At 42.8% G+C, this 14,119-nt stretch overlaps 2 protein-coding genes across 4 annotated transcripts in view; both read left to right on the top strand.

Moving 5' to 3' along the window:
* Positions 1–14,119, top strand: part of LOC142907390 (uncharacterized) — a 366,512-nt gene that overhangs the window by 180,420 nt on the left and 171,973 nt on the right. The gene's annotated exons all lie outside the window — the stretch shown is intronic.
* The window catches only part of LOC142907345 (guanylate-binding protein 1-like), a 162,645-nt gene continuing 148,545 nt past the window's right edge, over positions 20–14,119 (top strand). For all 3 annotated transcript variants that reach the window (XM_076056765.1, XM_076056764.1, XM_076056763.1), the window contains exon 1: positions 20–651. In XM_076056765.1, the coding sequence (XP_075912880.1) occupies positions 396–651 (256 nt within the window). In that variant the 5' untranslated portion in view covers positions 20–395. The remainder of the gene's footprint in view (positions 652–14,119) is intronic.

Here is a 14,119-nt window from a genome sequence, read left to right as displayed (position 1 = left end):
CAAATAATAGCTCGTCGAAGTGGCTTATCATGTGGAAATTTAAAGCAGCCAGTTACTCTAAATGCGTGAAGTTGATTCTAAATGTGGATGAAAAAACCGAAGACCCGAAGAAAAATCCACGCGACCACGGGCAGAGAGAGAGAGAAAACGCAAACTCCAAATATACAGTCATCAGGGACCGGATCGAACTCACGACCTTCTGCATACCAGGCAAGGTATTTAACATATCCAACTATGGACGGGGCAGACACGTTTATGCATGACGTAAAGAAGTGATGATGCAATCCCTCCAGTCGTATATATGAGGCGCGTCGTAGAGTGCACGAGCCAGACGAGATTTGGTGATCGTGAGTGATCAATAATCTGGTATTGATTGTTATCATTAACCCAGTGACATGGCAAGTCCTGATCCTGAAACCACGCAGCAGGAGCAGCAGCCACCGCCACTCGATGTTGATGAGTTACTCAAGTGCGGGACACCTAAACCTCTACCATTTATAGTGACAGATGAGGAGGGCATGTTTTATGTCGACCCTAATACGGCAAACATCATCGCAGCCATCAACAAGCCGCTCGTGGTCGTTTCCATCGTGGGCAAGTACCGGACCGGCAAGTCTTTCTTCATGAACCGCCTGGCGGGGTCAAACACCGGTAAGTGATTCGGCAAGATTCGAGTTCATAAAAAATTCACAAATCTAGATTGAAAACGCATTTTCTTAGAACTGCGTGTTGTGTTTAGTTTGTTGTCCTTACACCACACCTCCGATCAGCATAGTTGGCTGGCTACGTACGGTGTGAAAGGTCAACGTAAATACACTTCAATACACTTCTACATTACGCTATTGTACATTACACTAACCTACACTCGATTAGCACGGTTGGCTATGTGCGGTGCGAAAGAAGTCCGACATATACAAACCTCAGACGACAGTTTGTAATTGTTTGCTCAGTTTAGCATCTTTTGACTACGAGGTGTTTACTTACACAAACCTAGATTTACACAAAGTCCGTTTGTAGTCGTACAGATTGTTAAGGAAAGTGCTGTTAATCATTACCTATGTAGCCCGAGATGGTGCATAAAGTGGTGGTGTGACCAGCACCATGCATGGCCGCCTTCGTTCTGCATGGGTTTCTGTGGGAGTGTGGAATTGTAAACAGCTCTATTCAATCGGACTGGCGGCTAATTAAATAATGGGTGAGAGACAGCATTCATTGCTCCAGGGTGTGCCTGAGCAATTAGACTCATGCTGTCGCATCGGCCCAAATTGTATGAATGTTTAACGTCTTTAGCACCAAACGTAGCCAACCGTGCTACTCGGAGGTGTGGGAGGAGGACGAAAAACTAAACATAGCAACACGCAGCAGTTCTAAAGCAATGCGTTTTCAATTTAGATGATATGAGTGCACAACTCTAGTGGATTCCTAGTGATGAGGCAATCTCATGGCTGCTGCTTTAAATTTTCGCGAGATGAGTCACTTGTTGAGCTGTCGTTCAAATAAGCTAATGGCTCTCAATGGGCATTACTTGTTAAAATATAAATAGTGATTTGTTTACCTTTCCTATACTTTGCACTCCCGTCATGTTTTGGTTTGTGTTGTTGTTGTAAACATTCTAACTCGCCCCTACTGGACATCTGTGAAAAATATCTTTATTGCTCATCGGACCCCTCCAGTATTATGACTGTAACAGCCCAGAAACGTCATGAATAATACATTAATCATGAGTGGGTGGAAAGATATTTTTTTTTCCGCAAAGTCGCTTCACATATGACGTTTCTTTACAGAAATTGACGGTCAAAAATAAATCTACGCAGCACAGTGCTACATCCGCACGTGACGTCACTGCAAAAGAGCCTCCCCCCCCTCCCCCCCCCGTCATTACTATCATAACAAAGACATTTCTTTACGCAAATTCACTTTAAATTTGACGTTTCTTTATTGAAAGTTACTAAAATAGATGACTCTACACAGACGTTTATTTACGTAAATATTACAGCTTTCGTCCAAGGACGGGCAAAAGGTTAGTAAATAAATATTCTGATTCTGAATTTAGCACACCCGATACTGACTCTTGACTCAGGCACATTCAGTGCCCACGCTATCTCAAGCACACACAGTGCTTTCCCTTTCAAGTTTCAAGTTGATTTAATAGGTACAGCTCTATGAGTCATGCGGCTCGTGAGTTGGGTGCAACCGCAACATACCAAATATGAACAGAGAAACATCTTAAAGCGACGACGGGCAACAGAAAACATCCTGGATAAACCAGCACATCTTCCATGAACTTAGGAAGGCCCCACTCAGACACTTCTGTGTAAAACAACTTTAATTTCTAAACAAAAACATAACCCTCTAATATGCGAACTCTTATGCTTGCAATTGTCAACACAGTACTCCTGGAGATGTTCTCCTCATTGATCCGTACAGTTAACTCTCAATGATTACGTTGTTAAACTGGGTAACAGAACTATTGATTCATTCCTCAGAGTAACGCGAGCATATACAGCGATAGGAAAAAAAAAAGTCCTTAAAATTCATGCGACGATATTCATACGAATGGCCATAAAGAAACACGTCCCGAAGGCAAAAGTATACGGCAATGAATTAATTGGCAAGATGATGTAATTAACGAAATGTCTTGGAACAATGGTGTGTGGCAGTGTGCCTGATTCAGCAAATGCTTATCAATTGGCTGAGGCTTCAATTAATTCGCGGGCAAGATTCTGTGAATCCACATAAATATTTCAACACAACATTCTCCCTGTGAGTGTGTAGATTCGTAACGTGGGTTTCTAAACGTTTAGTTTCATCAATGAATTCATTGGTAAAAGCAATGCAATTCAAAAGAAAAATAACGACTAAAATACTTCTAAATGACCGTATTCACGTAACTCAATGGGCAGCAATGTTTTTCGTTATCAGCTAATAGTTGACGCACTTTATCATTAATCATCTTATTATTAGTCCGGGTGTGTTTACGTGTGGGTGTGGTTTGTCTTCTTGATCAATTCTTTGTGTTAAGCAGACGCCGAGGTTGGGCATCCCTTGTATCAAAAATTAGTTTGTTCCCTGCGGAGCGGTGAGGGTGTGAGGGTGGGCGTGTCATACAAACGGCTTCGTTGCTCGTCCGCTGGCAGCTACAGCAGCAGCAGGCTCCTTCCACTGCTGGAGGAGCTGCGTTGCACGCGCTCTCTCCTGCCCCGTGCTTCTGGCGATGAACGATGCGCTCGCAGTTCGTTCGCTGGTGGCAGACACCCTTGCTCGGTGGAGCTGGTTCTCTGCGATGCTGGCTTGGTCGATGCTTGGGCTTTCCACCCTTTCTCCCGGATGCTTGTTCGTCGTTGCTCGTTATTCTATCGCTCGGCTGTAGCTGCTTGTGGGAGCTGGCACTCGGGGTAGAATTACTTTTAAGCGATACTTCGTCTGTCAGCGCTAAACTCGTACTCGGCGACCCGTCGCTACTCGGCAAGTCTCCCCATCCTTGGTTGATTGCAGAGTACCACCCCGGAGCTTGCCGCTCGCCGCCCTCTTTTGTCGCTCGCAGAACTGTCCCTTGCCGAGCTCAACTCTTTGCGTTGACTTCGTAGACTCGTGGCTTCTGCTGGTGCAGCTCGTTGACGCTGTGCCAGTCACGGGGGCAGGTCCCCGGAGCCTGCCGATCGCAGCTGCTCGTGGGAGCTGGCACTCACTCTCAAAACTTGTAAATTGTATTCGCGCACCTCTTACACAACTCTGAAAGCTTAGTACAACACAACTTATCGCAATCTTTGACTCTGCAAGCGACTCAAAACATCAGGATGAATGTAGAATAAAACTTTCAGCGATACTCTGTCGGTCCAGGCCGAACTCTGCACCGAACATCACCTCGCCCCTCTTCTCTGCGAGACACGACACCCATTGCTAATGTCGAGGCCATGCCCCGGAGCCTGCCCGTAGCAGTACTCTCTGTCGCTTGGCATAGCACTCCACTCGCATGATCTGTGTCCGTGCTGAGATGTGAAATTCTCTCTCCGCGTCTCTTGCGTGGCAGCAGCCGCCTGCTTGCCCCCCCCCACCCCCCCATATTGACCTTTGACCTTTGGCTGTTTTCGATCACCATGTTTATGTTTTTGCTTGCATTCCCCCCTTCGTGGTGTCTGCTAAATTGAGGGGATGCACTCCCCCTTCATACGTATTTATTACTATCATGTGTTGTGTCACATTATTGGAAGACAAAGGCGGCCGGGGAGCCTCTGATTCCATGGAAAACATTTTCTGGTCTTGTGTGTTTGACCTATTTTCTTGTATCTCTTATGAGTTACCCCCCGGTCAAATATCTCGTGATTATTATTTGGTTTATGTTTAACCAAGATTCGTAATGCCCCTCGTTGTTACCACCGGTATTTCAAGGGTTCTATTAACTTTTGCTCCCTGTCTGTTTCCAGGGATCCGTGCTTTTTATTCTCGAGGTCAGAGATATAGCTTAGTTAGGACTTAAGCTTTCGTGATTGCAGGAACTCATGTACTTTGGTTCTCTTGGTTCTCTTGGTAACGTCACGTAGATAGAAAGATACAATAAGAAATAAAATAAGGAATACTGCAGTTTATAACGTCGACTTATTCTTATAGCCAAGCTTCAAACTTTTCCCGTATGAAAAAATATATCAGTCATAATGTCCGTTTGCCCTGTGCTCTGTGTCCGTGCCAGTGATTCTGGATATTTGTTTGTGAACTATCCAAAACGTCATGGCATGTGGTCCTTTGACAATCTGGAGATTTTGCAGATCGTCGTTAACCTCCCTTTGCCCCGGAGTTTATTATTTAATGGCTCTTTATGGCCTCCTCCCTCGAGTTGCTTTTAATACGGAGGGGTGGGGTGTGCCTCACCCTTTCATGCCCCATGCTCGCCCCGATCAAGTAAAAAAAAATTAGCAGAATTATTCTTAATATTATTTCATGGAAAAAGACATATATATACAAAACCCGCCATCACGGCCTCCTCTCCACCATCATGGCCTCCTCCACGCCATCACGGGAAAAAACTGTCCCGAATTGACGCGGACGCAGAAAAAAAACGCGTGCAGGCAAAGGACGCAGCGCGAGGTCGAGCGCGGCGCTGAACGCCGCCCGTGCGGACCCCCGCGAGCGGTCACGAGCTGTGATGGCGTGGAGGAGGCCATGATGGAGTGGAGGAGGCTGTGATGGCGTGGAGGAGGCTGTGATGGCGTGGAGGAGGCCGTGATGGAGTGGAGGAGGCTGTGATGGTGTGGAGGAGGCCGTGATGGCGTGGAGGAGGCTGTGATGGCGTGGAGGAGGCCGTGATGGAGTGGAGGAGGCCGTGATGGCGGGGAGGAGGCCGTGATGGAGTGGAGGAGGCTGTGATGGTGTGGAGGAGGCTGTGATGGCGTGGAGGAGGCCGTGATGGCGTGGAGGAGGCCGTGATGGCGTGGAGGAGGCTGTGATGGCGTGGAGGAGGCCGTGATGGCGTGGAGGATGCCGTGATGGCGTGGAGGAGGCCGTGATGGCGTGGAGGATGCCGTGATGGCGTGGAGGAGGCCGTGATGGCGTGGAGGATGCCGTGATGGCGTGGAGGAGGCCGTGATGGCGTGGAGGAGGCTGTGATGGCGTGGAGGAGGCCGTGATGGTGTGGAGGAGGCTGTGATGGTGTGGAGGAGGCCGTGATGGTGGGGAGGATGCCGTGATGGTGTGGAGGAGGCTGTGATGGTGTGGAGGAGGCTGTGATGGCAGGGAGGATGCCGTGATGGCGTGGAGGAGGCCGTGATGGCGTGGAGGAGGCCGTGATGGCAGGGAGGATGCCGTGATACACTCACTCATCTTACACTGACTCACTCACACATTATACACTGACTCACTCACACATCATAAATTGACTCGCACATCATACACTCACACTACCACTGACTTACTCAAACATCATACACTGGGAGTGTCATGCTGCCAGCTATGGCTGTAAGTTTGGTCGTACATGTTATATATGTCGTTTACTGTTAAATTTGACACCACTAATTACACCTCGCATAATTGACAAAACAGATTCACCTAATTTTGTAGCTATACTGTGATCTAATTATTAGTTTTGTATAACGTTATTCATTTTTCGATTTAAAGCTTTCGTGACTGCAAGAATTAATCTTCTTTGGTTCTTTCGGTAAAGTCACGTAGAATGAGAATAAAATAATAAATTGATAAAATAAAATAACACAATAATATTCTCACGACGTTTCGGCCACAACACAAGCGGCCTTCATCAGGTGAAGGGGACGAGACTGTCTGGAGGACAGCGCTGGAGTGAGAAAGCCACGCTGAGATCGCGACCTTTAAGCTGTGTGAGAAGAAACAAAGCGCCTTGACAAAGGAATTAGCATAGAATTTAGCATTGAAATGGCTGAGTGATTAGCTTGTGACTGGTCACAGAAAAGGCTATGTTAAAGTTAAAGCATACACATCCGCAAAGGCACCCCTTGACAAAGGAATTAGCATAGATTTAGCATTTGAATAGCTAAGTTAAAGTATACACATCCGCAGAGGCACTCCTGTAGCCCGTAGCTATCCGTGTTGCTAAAGTTGAGGGTAAGAATCCACCCATTTTTTCGCCATATAGCATTGTGATATATAACGACTTATTGTTGTTAGCTTAGCTGATTGGAGAATATAGAGTTTATTGATAACATTGAGGTAATTTATATTTTAGTATTTTTTATTGGTTCACTATATAGTATTCATTATACATTGTATTGTATACCCAGTTACTGTGAATAGCTCAGATGTGTAGGCCTTAACTTCAACATAGCCATTTCTGTGACCAGCCACAAGCTAATCACTCAGTTATTTCAATGCTAAATTCGCCTAGTTATTTCAATGCTAAATTCTCCTGTTTGATTTGTACTAGGTGCCTCGGTGAATGTATATGCTCTGACTTTAACATAGCTATTTCTGTGACCAGTTACAAGCTAATCACTCAGCTATTTCAGTGCTAAATTCTATGCTTATTCCTTTGTCAACGAGTGCCTCTGCGGATGTGTATACTTTAACTTAGCTATTTCAATGCTAAATTCTATACTAATTCCTTTGTCAAGAGGTGCCTTTGCTGATGTGTATGCTTTAACTTTAACATAGCCTTTTCTGTGACCAGTTACAAGCTAATCACTCAGCCATTTCAATGCTAAATTATTTCCTAATTCCTTTGTCAAGGAACGTTATTCATGTAAATTAATTCTCACAATCGCTAAGGAATTGCAGGCTGCAAGTCGGTAAGCAGGCATCTAGACTTGCTTTACACTCTATCGCATACAAAACTGACAGATGATATCAGTCCAAACTTTATCGTACTGCATTCTGCTGACAATCCATGGTATAGCACTGTGATGTCCACGGGAATGGCGTCTCACAACATTTTGACATCTGTCCAATCCACTAGCACTGGCTGCCTCCACAATTCTTAACCACAGGCGTGTGCTACTAATACCCTGCATAGCTCCTGTACTTATTTGTCCTTACTGCGACAAATAGATTTTTGTGTCAGGTCAGGTACCCGGAAATACCAGTGGGTACTTAGAGAGCCCGTCCAAACTTGGTCATGTGTATGGCTTGCTATTCAGTTCCAGGGTGGGTCATGTTCATCGCATTGTGTTCGCATCATATAGAACTCTCCCTCCTTGCACCTGTCCACTGGAATCAACTTCCCCTGTACATTATACAGTTCTCCTCCTTAAACTCCTTCCGTTCCTTACTTATGCAGGCTTTAAAACACGATATGATAACTTTAATTGGAATTTCGAAAGAACCAAAGAAGATTTAATTGGAATCTTAGTTATAAAATTACATTATTAGATCATGGCGGGCCTTATAACATTTTAACAACGTTTAGACGTATATTCACCAAATATATAAAAAAAATCCGGATAAAAGAGACAGGACCACCCTGGTTTGACCCCCAAAATCCAAATTAATGAAATCGAGAGATGACGCTTGGTCGCTTGCTAATATTTCAAACCTCAATGCTGATTGATTGTTGTACTCATGCGTCAGACATATGTATGCACACACCGCCTGTTCACTTATCTGCAGTGGCAGCCAGGGACCTGTAGGGGGCGCCAACCTGTACAAGGGGATAGAGAGAGAGCCGGACCATAGAGAGGCCCGGTTCCCTTCCCCGACCCTAGGTGAGGGGCTGGGGAGCCCTTCCAGGATCCTCTGGAAGGTTCCAGAAAGGGGGCGGTACAGGGGGCGGTACAGGGGGCGTAGAGTTCCCGGGACGGCTATAAAAGGCGGCTCGAGGCAGTACTACGAAGACGAAGACCGAAGACTGAAGACCGGCTAGGCTAGGACCCTGGGACCCCGGGATCCGACGTCTTTGTAAGGGCCAGGGCCAAGTGTGGACCAGTGGTCAGGACCCGCACCTTGGCTGGGTCGAGTCAGTCAATCTTCCCTAGGTCACCCCTAGCCAGAGGGCTCTACGTTACCCCGAGTGATAGGGCACGTTCGCCCAGAGGCTGTACCTCCCTAGAGAGCGGGGTAAAGGGGTATCCTTTTATATTGTTATTAATAAAAGTGTTTGCCTCCAAGTTACGCCGCAAGTATCCTGGAACTCACTACACTAGAATTACTCGAATGTAGATGCTTCCAATTTCTGCAAAACCCTTATTGATTCAAATAATCCCAAATAATATTGGAACTCTGTTGAGCTCGTAGAAAATAATGTTGAAGTGAATGCTTTACCTGCTAAATTGATTTGTCAAAATTCCATTCTTCAGGATAAATAATATATTATTAACGGTTCGAATGCCCAAAGCTATTGTGCGTAATTAACAACACTCATTTCAGTAAATGAAGTTGATACACATAAGACGTTGGAATCTCCAAAATACTTATTTAAATCCATTGTAGAGCTGGACATTTTGTGAGATATGGTATTATTAAAGACCTCAATATCGCCAGGGTAGATAGTATCCCTGCATTTGCTCTAATTGCTGAGGATATTATTTGTAGAGCTCTTGTGCACTTTTTTTAAAATTTCCTTTCAAGAAGGCGACATTTAATCTGAATGGAAAACCGCATTTGTACGCCTGGTACATAAAGTGGTCAAGTTCGATCGTGATTTTATCAACATTAGTTAAGGTCTTTGAGAAAATATAAAAAACAGAAATTATAAATGTTATTTCAAAGTAGAATCTTCTCAACCCTGGACAATCAGGATTTCGTAAAAAAAAATAGAATATAACAGCTGTTATAGATACAGTAACAAAATGTTAAGAGTATTCTTAGCTCTTTCGGTAAAGTCACGTTGAAGGGAAACTATAAAATAATAAAATATATATAAAACAATAAAAATTCTCACGACGTTTCGACCATAACACAAACGGTCGTCATCAGGTGTGTTGGTTTGCATTAATTTATTTATTTTTGAACGGTGTATTTATTTATAAAAAATGTCAGCGTCACGCGCAGCAATTTGGCAGTTTATTTAGACGGACTAGTCCATCTATGTTCTGAAAAGAGGAGGGGGGAGACGAATTTTTTTTTTTTATAATGTATGCTGTCTGAAAGCCACCGTAAGCGTGAACAATCAATTAAGACCTGAAATGGTTTATCAAATCTTTCCAATGATTGCTAAGCCAGAATCCATCTTCTCTGTTGAAATTGTATCTGTGCTTGTATATGTGGATAGCCTCATGAACGAATCTCTCATGGTAGCCAGATGGCTTACAAAGAACCTCTGTCTTGGAAAAGTCAATGTCATGTGAGCCTACTGAATTATAACAATGATCTGCCAAGGCCGAGGTGTTGGTCCTACCGTGTTTAAGGTCTGCTTTGTGTTCACGAATGCGGTCCGAGACATGGCGTTTGGTTTCTCCAATGTAACTACTACCACAGAGGCAACTTAGTTTGTAGACACCAGTATGTCCGGAATCACATCTTTTACAGACGGAACCAGATCACGGATTTTATGTAATGTGTTGAAACGGACCTGGATCTTGTGTTTATTCAAGATTTTGGAGATCTTTTTTGTGATCCCCACAATGTAGGGTAAAGTGATGGTTTTGAAAGGCTCCTCAAGAGGGTCCTTCTTCATGGTTTGAGTGATAGCTTTGCGGATTGTATAGTCGGAGTAACCATTAGCCTTAAGAGCTTGGTGTACGTGCTTGAGTTCACTGCCTATGTGTTCCTGGTCGGATATGCATTGGGCTCTATGATACAGAGTCTTGATGAGAGAATTCTTCTGTGATGGATGGTAGTGGGAATCTGGTTTCAGATAAGCATCCGTATGGGTAGCTTTCCTATAGATAGAGTGGCTTATTGAACCATCAGGTCTCTTTTTAAATAGGACATCCAAAAAAAGGTAGCTTGCCATCTTTTTCGACTTCCATGGTAAATCTGATGGCTGGGTGTATGGAATTGATGTGGTCGAAGAATTGGTCTAGAGCAGGCCGGCCATGTCGCCAGATGACAAAAGTGTCATCCACGTACCTCTTCCATAAGGTTGGGCGCAGAGTGGCAGTCTGGATGGCGTCAGTCTCAAATATCTCCATGAAAATGTTAGCTATAACCGGAGATAGGGGGGAGCCCATTGGGGTGCCCTCAGTTTGTTTGTAGAAAGTTCCATTTCAAGTGAAGTATGTATTGGTTAAACAGTGTCTCACCAGGGGGGGTACCTCAGGGTTTAGTCCTTGATGAACCAAGTCTTCAATGATTGCGATGGTGTCAGGTACAGGAACCTTGGTGAATAAGGAAACTACATCAAAACTGACAAGCAGGTCGTCTGGGGACAGGGAAATACCCTTGATTGTCGATACCAGGTGAGTAGAATTTTGTACCGCAGAGGTGGTCTTTCCAGTGAAAGAACGCAGGATTTCAGACAAAAAACGAGCCAGTTTGTAGGTGGGGGAGTTGATAGTAGAGACTATGGGACGAAGAGGTGTATCAACTTTATGTATTTTTGGTAAGCCGTATAATCTTGGTGGCCTGGCAGCAGAAGGTTTCAACGAAAACTGTTTAGATTGATCAATTAATGCGGTTGAATCAGAAATTATTTTGTTGGTTTGTGTGACGAGGCTGTTGGTGGGATCTCTTTTTATTTTTGTATAACTACCATCGTCGAGTAATTCTTAAATTTTGTTGTTGTATTCTATTTTATCCATGATGACAGTAGCATTGCCCTTGTCAGCTGAGAGGACTACAATATCATCCCTCTTTTTATTTATATAATTCAAAACGCTCATCTTTGCTGAGGTTGCTAGCTGGCATCTTAGCGTTTTTGAGGGTTGCAGCGATTTCAAATCTTGCTACATCTGCAGCGATGTGACCCAGGCCCCTGAGAGCATCTACTTGGGCAATTATATCATTAACTGGTATGCGTTTAGGTGTGACTGCAAAGTTTAGACCTTTAGCTAGAACGGATTTCAGACCATCGGAAATAGAAATGTTACTGCGATTAATTACGACTTTGTTAACGTCTAACTTTTTGGTGTGTGGGTCCGGTCTTTTGTTGAAGAGGAGGTTAAATTTGGAAATCAGTTTGTCCTTACATTTGGTCGACATAGTAGCAGCTGAAGAGGCAGTCATATTGTCACCGTTGATCACATTATGTTGTTGGCATCTCTTGAACAGTTACAGTTTCCAGAAAATGCCTTGTCTTCCATAAATTTGATCGATGCCAGGTTCGTTATTTTGATAACATATCATCTGATCCGATGATTACAACAAAGGAAGTGCCACAGACTTAGATATTTGAACCAATACTATTATCCTTATGCATAAATAATCTAGGTAATGGTCAAATGGATTGTGACACACATTATTGCAGATGATTTATTATTTTGCTAAACAATTGCAAAATAACTTTAAGCTTTTTTCGAAAATAACTGTTTAGATTACAGCTCATTCTTAACATTAGTAAAACTATGTTCATGTTTTTGTTATCCTAAAGAGAAGTGTGGTGTTTCTCCTCTGATCTCCATTATGGCACTAAATGGACAAAGTATTGCTCAGAATGACCATTATAAATAGCTCAGTTTTTTTATTGGTTCTTATTTATATTTTCAGATCATATTGATCAATTAATTAAACAAGTTTTGATTTAAAGCTTTCGTGACTGCAGGGATTCATATTCTTGGTTCTTTCGGTAAAGTCACGTAGAAGGAAAATAATAAAATAAGCGTCCCAATGAACACTGCTAAGCTTGGCAGCACATTTTTAAGCTGGGTGGGATGAGCAGAGCGCCTTGACAAAGGAGTTTACATATCAACAGAGGAATTTAGCGACTTAATTTGTGGTAGCAGTTACATTGGAGAAACCAAACGACATGTCTCGGACCGCATCCGTGAACATAAAGCAGACCTGAAACACGGTAGGACGAACACCTCAGCCGTGGCAGACCATTGTTATAATTCACATGACATTGACTTCTCCAAGACGAAGGTCCTCTGCAAGCCATCTGGCTACCATGAGAGATTCGTTCATGAGGCCATCCACATATACAAACACAGAGACAATTTCAACTGAGAAGATTGATTCTGGCTCAGCAATCGTTGGAAGGACGTAATCAACCATTTCGGGTCTTGAGTGATTGTGTTCACGTTTACGGTGCATTTCAGACCGCAGTCCATTCGCTGGCATTGACTAGAAATCCTTTGTATTCTCCTCACGGATCGAAGTCTTTGCTCCACTACAAGTTTCCTGCTACCACTCTCCCATTACATATCGTTTTGCTTCCTCTCAGTACCTTTCAAGCGACGGTCAATGATATGGTGTATAGCACATTGTATAATAATAAATATATAATAGTATAATGTGTAATATAATGTATAAGGTAATATATAGTATCGTAATTGTAGAGTGAATATACAGCAGTGTGGTATACAGTAGGGTTTGTAGAATAATATATAGTGTAATATTACAATGTATAGTCTAAGTATAGGGTAGTGTATAGTAATGCAGTGTATAATTCAATGTTGGGGTTTGTCTATGGCAGTGTATATGACGAGGTATAGTCGTGTGATGTAGGAAAAAGTATAGTTGGAGGCATATTATAAAAAAAAGAATTTGCGGCATAAAATTGTAATGTATAATGATTTATTGTTAGTATTAGGGTAATTGCAGTTCTTTAGCGTCAATATGCTTAATTCCTCTATTGATATGTAAACTTAGCTTATTGGATATTGAGAATATTGATTATATTGATGTAATAATAGGGTTTTCCCCTTTTTCCTGGCAACAAAACTGAAACCTTTTTACAATGAATCATGTCTGCATTAACCAAAATACCTGCAGTCAAAATGCAAACAAAAAACATACTATGATAATATATGCATTGTCCTTGAAACTGATTGGCCCACACCAAGATATATTGATGTAGTTTATATTTTAGTTTTTTTTTATCGGCTCACTATATAGTAATCATTATATAGTATACACTACACCCAGTTACTTAATGTGAATAGCTCAGCTTATTGGAAAGTATATTGAGTACATTGATTATATTGATGTAGTTTATGTTTATTTTTTTCACATCGGTTTACTGTTTTTTAGTAGTGGTAATTGCAGTTCTTTAGCGTCAATATTCTAAATTCCTCTCATGATATGTAAACTTCTTTGTCAAGGCGCTCTGCTCCTCCCACCAAGCTTAAAAATACGCAGCCAAGCTTAGCAGTGTTCATTAGGACGCTGTCTTTCCAACAGCTCTGTTCTTCACAATTGTTAGATTTTGTATGCAACTTCGTTCAAAAGCATTCCATGTAGCTGCTCTAATGTTTGGAACCAACTGAAGTCTTCTCTGAGGATCTCCATTTCTGTACCCTTTTAAGAAACAGACGTTTCTGAAATCACAACAATACAAGTTGTGAATATTCGAGAATGTTTTGTAAAATTATATTGTTATACTTAGTTTACTTTTAAATTTATATGTTTATGTATTAATATATAACATCGTCTTTGTCTGCTGGCCGAGTCACCCTTGAAAAAGAGATGTATAGCTCGATGGATTATTTACTCCCGGGCTACAATTCTGATTCTAAAGCTCCTCACCTATTCTCTATTGCCCATCCTTCTCTTATTCCTTCTCCTCGCTCCTCCACTCCTTCCGGTCCATCCACCAATAGCCATGTCATGATCCCTAAGTACG

Source organism: Petromyzon marinus, chromosome 78 (genome assembly GCF_048934315.1).
Source record: "Petromyzon marinus isolate PM22_M1 ecotype Great Lakes invasive population chromosome 78, UKy_Petmar_22M1.pri1.0, whole genome shotgun sequence".
Taxonomy (NCBI): domain Eukaryota; kingdom Metazoa; phylum Chordata; class Hyperoartia; order Petromyzontiformes; family Petromyzontidae; genus Petromyzon; species Petromyzon marinus.
The sequence above is the reverse complement of the archived record's forward strand: the minus strand, read 5'-3'. Positions and strand labels throughout refer to the sequence as shown.